At 36.8% G+C, this 7,958-nt stretch overlaps 1 protein-coding gene across 1 annotated transcript; it reads left to right on the forward strand.

Annotated features, from left to right (window-relative positions):
* The first annotated feature begins 2,782 nt into the window (after positions 1-2,782).
* Positions 2,783-5,846, forward strand: LOC126668520 (uncharacterized). The gene is made up of 5 exons (XM_050361711.1): positions 2,783-3,568; positions 3,689-4,099; positions 4,230-4,727; positions 5,204-5,258; positions 5,584-5,846. Exons 1-5 carry the CDS (start codon positions 2,783-2,785, stop codon positions 5,844-5,846), a joined length of 2,013 nt encoding a protein of 670 aa, XP_050217668.1.
* Positions 5,847-7,958: the final 2,112 nt, after the last annotated feature.

Below are 7,958 nucleotides of genomic sequence, written 5' to 3' on the forward strand. Positions count from 1 at the left end.
TAATGTTGAATAAAGGTTTTTCATATATTTGTGCTTAATTATTTATAGAACACATTTTAAAATGTTGATTTGGAGATAAAGATATTTTAAATAACCGTCAATCTCGTGCTAAGTAAGGCGAGGTTTGACAAGATTGGCAGCTATTACGAAGATAGGATCAAAGTTAGGGAGAGTGGCGGAGGTTTATGGTGTGAGCGGAGAGTGCAATAGGTATGGCAGGGTTAGGGTTAACCTGGATGTAACGAAGCCAATCTCTAGAGGGACGAAGGTGATAAATCCTCTATGTGAACACTGCTGGATTTCGTTTAAATACGAACGGATCAAGAATTTTTATTACTGGTGTGGAATGCTGGATCATCTCATGGCAGAATGTGAAGAAAATCCAGAGGAGACGGAGGTTTTGGATTGGCCATATGGCCCCAGCTTTACGGGCTACGCCTCGTAAAAGGAGTCTGATGAGTAATAGAGTGTCTTCTAAATTGATGTACAAGGGTATGGAAGGTCAAACAACATCGAGTTCCCATTCTGACAATAGTGAGATGTCAAGAACTTTTAGAAGGAATCTGAATCTTGATGAGAACATAGGGATGATATCACTGTTAGAGAAAATCCTGTTCTACAGTAAAATGCAGTTCCTGAAGTAGGGGACAGTAGCGAAAATAACCAAACTGCTTTGGGAGGGAAAGGAAGAGGTGAGTTGCATGGTATTGTGGATGGGCTGGTGGATGTTTGTATTCAACAGGTTCAGGCAGGAGAAGGTGGAAAGTGTGATAGTGTGAAAGAGATTAACCCTAGGGCTCACAATTCTGTTAGAAGAGGGGGAAAAGTGGGAATGGGGAATCGAAAAAAAAAAGTGGTAAAGGTGTTGGCCATATAGCGAAGGAGGGTTCAAGTAGGAAACAGGCAACTAAAAGAAACCATAGTATGTTGACAGTGGAGGATTCAATCGACCTTTTCTCGAACAAATCTATAGATGGGCTTCCGGATCAATTTAAAAAAATTGAGATATTAGTGGAGACTGTCGATCAGTCCTGTCGGATGCAATGAAACTCTTTAGTTGGAACCTCCAAGGATTGAAGAATCCTTGAACAGGGCGCACGCTGAAATTGATTATCATAAATAATTCCCCAAACATTTTCTTTTAATGGAGACAAAGTTATTGCAAGACGAATTTAGTAGTACTAGTAGATTTTTTGATTCTTTTAATTCTCTCGTAGTTAGTTTAGAAGGTAGAAGAGGTGATATTGCCTTATTTTAAAGGAAACAGATTGATGTTCAGATTGGAAACTCTTCCATTAATCATATTGATTTTGTTGTCAAGGATGTAGCCGCTAATTTTGTTTGGCGAGGAGTGTGTGTGTATGGTTTGCCGGAGACACATAATAAGCATCGGACCTGTGATCCTATTAAGAGTTTTCGTGGAAATAGTGATCAGGCTCTATTGTTATTCGGTGACTTCAACCTCCATCTGTTTCATGAAGAAAAAGAAGGAGGTAGAATGAGTGACCAAAGGGAGATGGATAAGTTTAAGGAAGCTCTCGATTTTTATAGCGTGGAGGACTTGGGTTTCTCTGGCAACTCCTTCACTTGGTCGAATAGGAGAATCCATGAAAATCTGGTTCAGATTCGTCTCGATAGATTCTTGTCCAACTCGCAACGGAAAGATTCTTACCTGACCTGGTATGTTTCTCATCTCGCTCGTTATAATTCTGATCACTGCCCCATTATTCTTAACACATCCAGGCCCTCTATAACACACGGCGGTGGCAAAACAGGTAGGTTTTTTTTTATTTGAACAAATGTGGATGACCCACGAAAATTTTGACGAAGCTGTGTTTTATGCGTGGGATGAAAGTTGTAGGAATGCACCTAAGTTCATGACCATAATTGAAGTTTTCGGGGCTAACCTGCATATACAAACTTTGGCAATCTCAACAAACAAATGAAGTTGAAGTTGGATGAGCTTCATTTGCTGCAGAACAGTACTTATCCACAAAGATGGAAGTCGGGCTGCTATGGCTTCATCACAGTTAGATGATCTTCTCGCTAAGGAAGAAATAACGTGGAAACAACATTACCGGGAAGATTGGTTGAGGGAAAGAGACTGTAACACCAAGTTCTTTCACTCTAAGCTTCAAACCGTAAGAAGAACAGTTATATTCAACGGATTCGTGATGAAAATGGGGTTTGGAGACATGGTAAGAAAGTCCATTCGGTTATTGAAGAGTTTTACAAGAAGCTCTTTACCACTTCAGACCCATCAAACCAAGACAAAGTTATTGAATGCATTAACTCGGCAATTTCTACAAAGCAATCAGCTTCTCTACAAAGGTTGTTTCATGAAGGAGAAATTATTACTGCGCTTAAGCAAATAGGCTCTCTGAAAGCTCCGGGTCCTGGCGGGATGCCTGTGTTGTTCTACAATTTTTACTGGCACATTATTGGGCGAGATGTAACCAAATGTGTGCTTGATTTCTTGAGTTCGGGGGTGATGCCTAGCAAGGCGAACCACACTTTTCTCACTTTTATCCCGAAGGTTAACAATCCAGAGTCATTGAAAGATCTACGCCCAATCAGTCTTTGTAACGTCATCTATAAGTTAATGGCGAAAGTCATAGCTAATAGGCTGAAATGGGTCCTCTCTGATGTTATTGACGAAGCTCAGGGTGCTTTTGTTCCAGGCAGATTAATCACAGATAATGCCATGATCGCCTTCGAGATGTTTCACTCTATGACCAGCTGATCTCAGGGGAAAGCGGGATATATAGCTCTAAAGTTGGACATGTCGAAAGCTTATGATAGGGTTGAATGGAGCTTTCTCGAATTGTTAAAGAAAAAAATGGGGTTTCGGGTCCATTTTATCAAGCTCATAATGACTTGTATATCATTTGCTTCTCTCACTTTTTTAATTACCGGAGCACCTACTGGGTTCCTACAGCCGCAACGAGGTCTTCTCCAGGGTGATCCCCTATCCCCGTATTTATTTCTTATTTGTTCTGAGGGGTTCTCTGCTCTTATTAAGCGTGGGATTCGTAATAAGGCTATCTCGGGTGGCAGAATTTGCAAAAGTGGCCCTCGCATCAATCATCTACTGTTTGCGGACGATAGTGTGCTATTTATCAAGGCTACGGTTCAGGAGGGCGAAGCTGTGAAGCGTATTACTAGCTCCTATGAGCAGGCATCCAGTCAGATTGTCAATATTGACAAATCTGGAAAACATTTCAGCACTGGAGTCAGTCAAGCTAGTAGAGAGGTTCTTCACCATCTGTTGGGGTTCAGGGTGGTCGATCGTTTCAACAAATATCTTCGTATGCCTATGTTGATTGGTCTTTCAAAGAAGCCAATTTTTGCTTTTATCCGTGATCGCCTGCACAAACATATGCTCAGGTGGAAAGAAAGATTCATGTCAAAAGCATGTAAAGAGGTTCTAATTAAATCCATAGCTCAGTCTATACCGACCTATATCATGAGTTTCTTCGCGCTTCCGGTTTCTTTTTGCAATGAGATGCGCGGGATCATCTCGAAGTTTTGGTGGAGTGGAACGGATGACAAAAAAAATATTGCTTGGGTTAGTTGGAGCTTTATCTGTAAACCGAAGAAAGAGGGTGGTCTTGGTTTTTGCAATCTTCGAGCTTTCAATCTTGTTATGCTTGCTAAGCAAGCCTGGAAATTGATTCATAACCCTTAGCCGTTATGTGCTCGGGCTTTCAAGGAAAAGTACTACTCGAGTACTGCATTTGAGCTGGCCGGTCTGAGACAAGGTTCAAGCTTTATCTGGCAGAGCATAATCGAAGAGAAGCGTGTTCTTGATACCGGGCTTGCATGGAGGATAGGGAATGGAGAATCTGTTGACATTTTGAATGACAAATGGATTACTTCAGCGAACTATATGAGACCGATCGGCAGTTCAAATATTCATACTGGGTGCAAGGTTAATCACTTCCTTAATAGTGATGGGTCATGGGATATTGATAAGCTGACAGCTTTGTTTTCCACCAAGGATAGGGAGAACATTCTGAAGATTCCTTTTAGTAGGAACCTCCCTCTATATAAACTATTTCGGACGTATAAAAAAAATGGTTTTCTCTATAAAATCTGGGTATTATCAAGCGTGTAAGGTTTTAGGGAGAAATCAAGCGTCTTCTTCCTTTTCCAGGCCCACCGGCGATGAATTATGGACAAAGGTGTGGAAGTGTTCAGTTCAGCTCAAGGTTCGCCAATTTTTGTAGAGGATCCTTCATGATTATTTGCCTGTCAATGTGAAACTTGCCCACAGAATACCAGACGTCTCCAAGTTTTGCCCTATGTGCGGTGTCGAAGAAGAGACTCAGCTGCATGTAATGAAAAACTGTAAGGTGGTCTGGGGTCTTTGGATGTTATCCCCGTTGAATATTCATGTAGATAGGGCCCACTATGCGAGCGTGACAGACTGGATAAAAGAGTTGTTCTCAGCGTTGAAGGAAAAAGATGCCAAGGTTTTTGTTTTGAGCTTATTGACGATATGGACTGATCGCAATAATCTGGTTTTTGGAAATGTTAGACCTCCTCCCATGTCTCTATCCAGGCACATTGTTCCCATGCAAATTTCTAACTCGGACTCTCACCGGCTGTCAATGGCGCTTAGACCAGAAGTCGCTCCCAATTGGATTCCACCCCCAAGTCGCTCCATAAAGGTCAATACTGATGCAGCTATGTCAAATAGAGGCAACTTTTCAATGGCTAGTGCTGTATGTAGAGATGAAGACGGGACTGTTCTTAGGGGTGTAAACGAACTGAGCCGTTCGTGAGCAGCTCGGTGTTCGGCTCGATAAGAGCTCGGTTCATGATCGTTTGTATCCTAAACAAACCGAGCTCGAACTTGATTTTATGTTCGTTAATATAAACGAGCCGAACATGAACATAGTGGTGTTCGGCTCGTTTACGTTCACGAACAGCTCGAATAAAAGTTCGTGAACAAGCTCGTGACAAGCTCGATTAATAGTTCGTGAACGAGCTCATATATAGTTCACGAACAAGCTCGTTTAGAAACTCGATCAGGTGTTCGCGAACTAATTCATATTTAAATTAATTTATATAATTATATTTCTAATTTATTCAGCTCATATTCGTGAACGAGCTCGATTAGTTTGTTTTTAATTTATTCAGCTTGTATTCATGTTTGTTCGTTTAAAATCTCGTGTTCATTCGTGTATCTGCTAAACAGTCTGCTCGCAAACGAGCTTGTTTATTACTTATCGAGCTTATTCGTGAACAAGCTCGTTTAGTACTTATCGAGCTCGTTTGAGCTCGTTTACGAACTTGTTCATTTAGCGGCTAAACGAACGAACACGAGTTGAACACGAACCGAACATGAACACTATAAAATCTAAACGAACCGAACATGAACACTCTGTTCAAAAGCTCGACTGAATATGAACTGAACATGAACACTTGTTCGCTAAAACGAGTCGAACATGAACACTACAATGCTCGGCTCTGCTCGGTTCATTTACACCTCTAACCGTTCTTAGATGGGGAGTCGCTATTTTTCATGGCGTGACGGACGTATAAACAGCAGAAGCTTGTGCTGTTCTTTTTGGTAAGACTTACCTGGAGATGTTGTCTATTGTGAGTCAGATGCAGCTACAGCCAATATCGTTAAACGACTCCTTAACCCTACTTGTGCTATCGATCCAATTCAGCTTATCGTTGACGACTGTTCTATTGCTATGAGAGCTCGCATGGGTCAGTTCAACCACGTTCGAAGACAATGTAATCAAGTAGCTCATGCTCTTGCTAAATGGGGTATATTCATAGACGGTGAAGTTCCTTTCTCGGTCAATGAACTTGTTAATTACGTTACTTAATTAATAAAGCTCTCTCTTTCCTCTCAAAAAAATAAAGTTCAATGCAATACAATGAGGGATTGCAGTTTAAATTTTAAATTATGTTGACTAAATTATTAATTGAACCCTAAACTTATACGTAATAAGTAATGAACACCAAAAGTAATATTTTCTTTATCGACTTATTCATTTAGGAAATAACTCCCCTCAAGTTCAAGCTTTCTCCATTTCTCTTAAATCCATTTAGATAAATGACACCTAAATAAAACAACAAAAGAATTATTACATTATCATTTTTGCTTAGATGCCATCTTTTTAAATAGAATTGAGAGAAATGGAAGGAATTTTGCACTTGAAAGCCATTTCCCTCCTAATTATATGTATAATAGAGGAAATTACACCATTTACCAAAAAAGAAAAAAAATTACAAAAATACATATTGACTTTTTTCATTTACAATAATCTTAGTTGATTTAAAAATATTTACAAAATTACCAAAAAACTAAAAAAATAATTACAAACATATGGTGTATAATGTTGGTATAATGTCACTATACTAATAAACTAAAAGTATATTGACATTATACCAACATTACACCAACACTATACTAACATTATACATATCAGAACATACTGAATTTTATTAATATTAAATAAAAAATTTACCAAAATTACATCAAATCGTATACTAAAAATTAAACTAATAATATACTAACAGTATACCAAGAGTATACATAGCAAAATATATTGAAATTTTATTAATATTGGATAAAAATTACACCAACATTACACCACATCGTATACTAAAAATTAAACTAACAATATATTAAAATTATACCAACAATATACAAATTCTCTAATACATTACCAACTACAGTCGACCCTCTAATAGTTAATATTCTATAAATTAATAATTCTAATAATTAATAGAAAATTGAGAGAACCAACTTCGTTCCACGTCGGATAATTAATAATTCTATTATTTAATAATTAATAAAATTTAAGATATATTCTACATGAATATTAATTATTAGAGAGATTTTTTTGAAAGAAATATATAACAATTGATGATTTATTTGAGGCAATACTAACCTTAATTCATAAAGTGGAAGTTAAAATACCATCAAATTATGACTTTCTTATTTTTTTGAGAAATTTTAAAAGATGTTATTAGATAAACAAATTAAAGTAAGTAAAGTATCTCTAGTATAAAAAATATTAAAAATTATTTTACTTTATGAATACAACTTTTTAATAAAAATTATTTCTTTTAAATTGAGTGATTGTAAAGTGTATTTAGTTATTTTTTTATAATATTATATTAATATTGGGTCTATTAATGTAGATGCTTTAAAATATCTTTTATAATTTTTTTTTATATAAATTCAATAAATTAATAATTCTAATAATTAATAAATTTTTGATCCACCATGTGTATTAATTATCAGAGGGTCGAGTGTATAATAAAAAATACATATAAAAAAAATGTACATGTTATCAACTAGAAAATATATATTAAAAAATTATTATCGATATACCGAAATTATACTAAAATTATACGAATAATAAACCAAATACTATTTTTAAATTCTTTAGTTTATAGTTTTAATATACCAAATTATATCATAATTATACCGACATTATGCATAACGTACTTTTGTAAATAATTTTCATTTTTTGGTAGTTTTATAAATGATTTTAAATCAATCGATATTTTTATAAATAAAAAAAAATCTATGGGTACTTTTGCAAATATTTTTAAAATTTTAGGTAATTTTGTCATAATCCCTATGTAATAAGCAATTAACCCTTTTTATCAGTGTTTTAAAAATCGAACCGGTGGCCGAACCGGTGAGGTCACCGGTTTCCGGTTCAACCGGTTTAACCGGTTCAATGACCGGTTCAACCGGTTTAACCGGTTCAATGACCGGTTCAACCGGTTTAACCGGTTCAATGACCGGTTCAACCGGTTTAATAAATTTTAAAAAATTGAAAAAAAATCTGTTTGACCGGTTTTTTACGGGTCCAATTCGGTTCAACACCCGGTTTTTTACCGGTTCATACCGGTCCAATCCGGTTCAACTCGGTCCAATCCGGTCCAACCAAAAGATCCGATTTTTTGCTTTTTCAGAC

Source organism: Mercurialis annua, linkage group LG2, assembly GCF_937616625.2.
Source record: "Mercurialis annua linkage group LG2, ddMerAnnu1.2, whole genome shotgun sequence".
Taxonomy (NCBI): domain Eukaryota; kingdom Viridiplantae; phylum Streptophyta; class Magnoliopsida; order Malpighiales; family Euphorbiaceae; genus Mercurialis; species Mercurialis annua.

Coding starts and splice junctions, on each gene's coding strand:
- LOC126668520 (XM_050361711.1), top strand. CDS start 2,783: ATGTCGAAAGCTTATGATAGGGTTGAATGGAGCTTTCTCGAATTGTTA. Junction 3,569..3,688: donor ACAAAAAAAATATTGCTTGG/GTTAGTTGGAGC, acceptor CATAACCCTTAG/CCGTTATGTGCTCGGGCTTT. Junction 5,259..5,583: donor GCTTATTCGTGAACAAGCTC/GTTTAGTACTTA, acceptor CTTTTTGGTAAG/ACTTACCTGGAGATGTTGTC.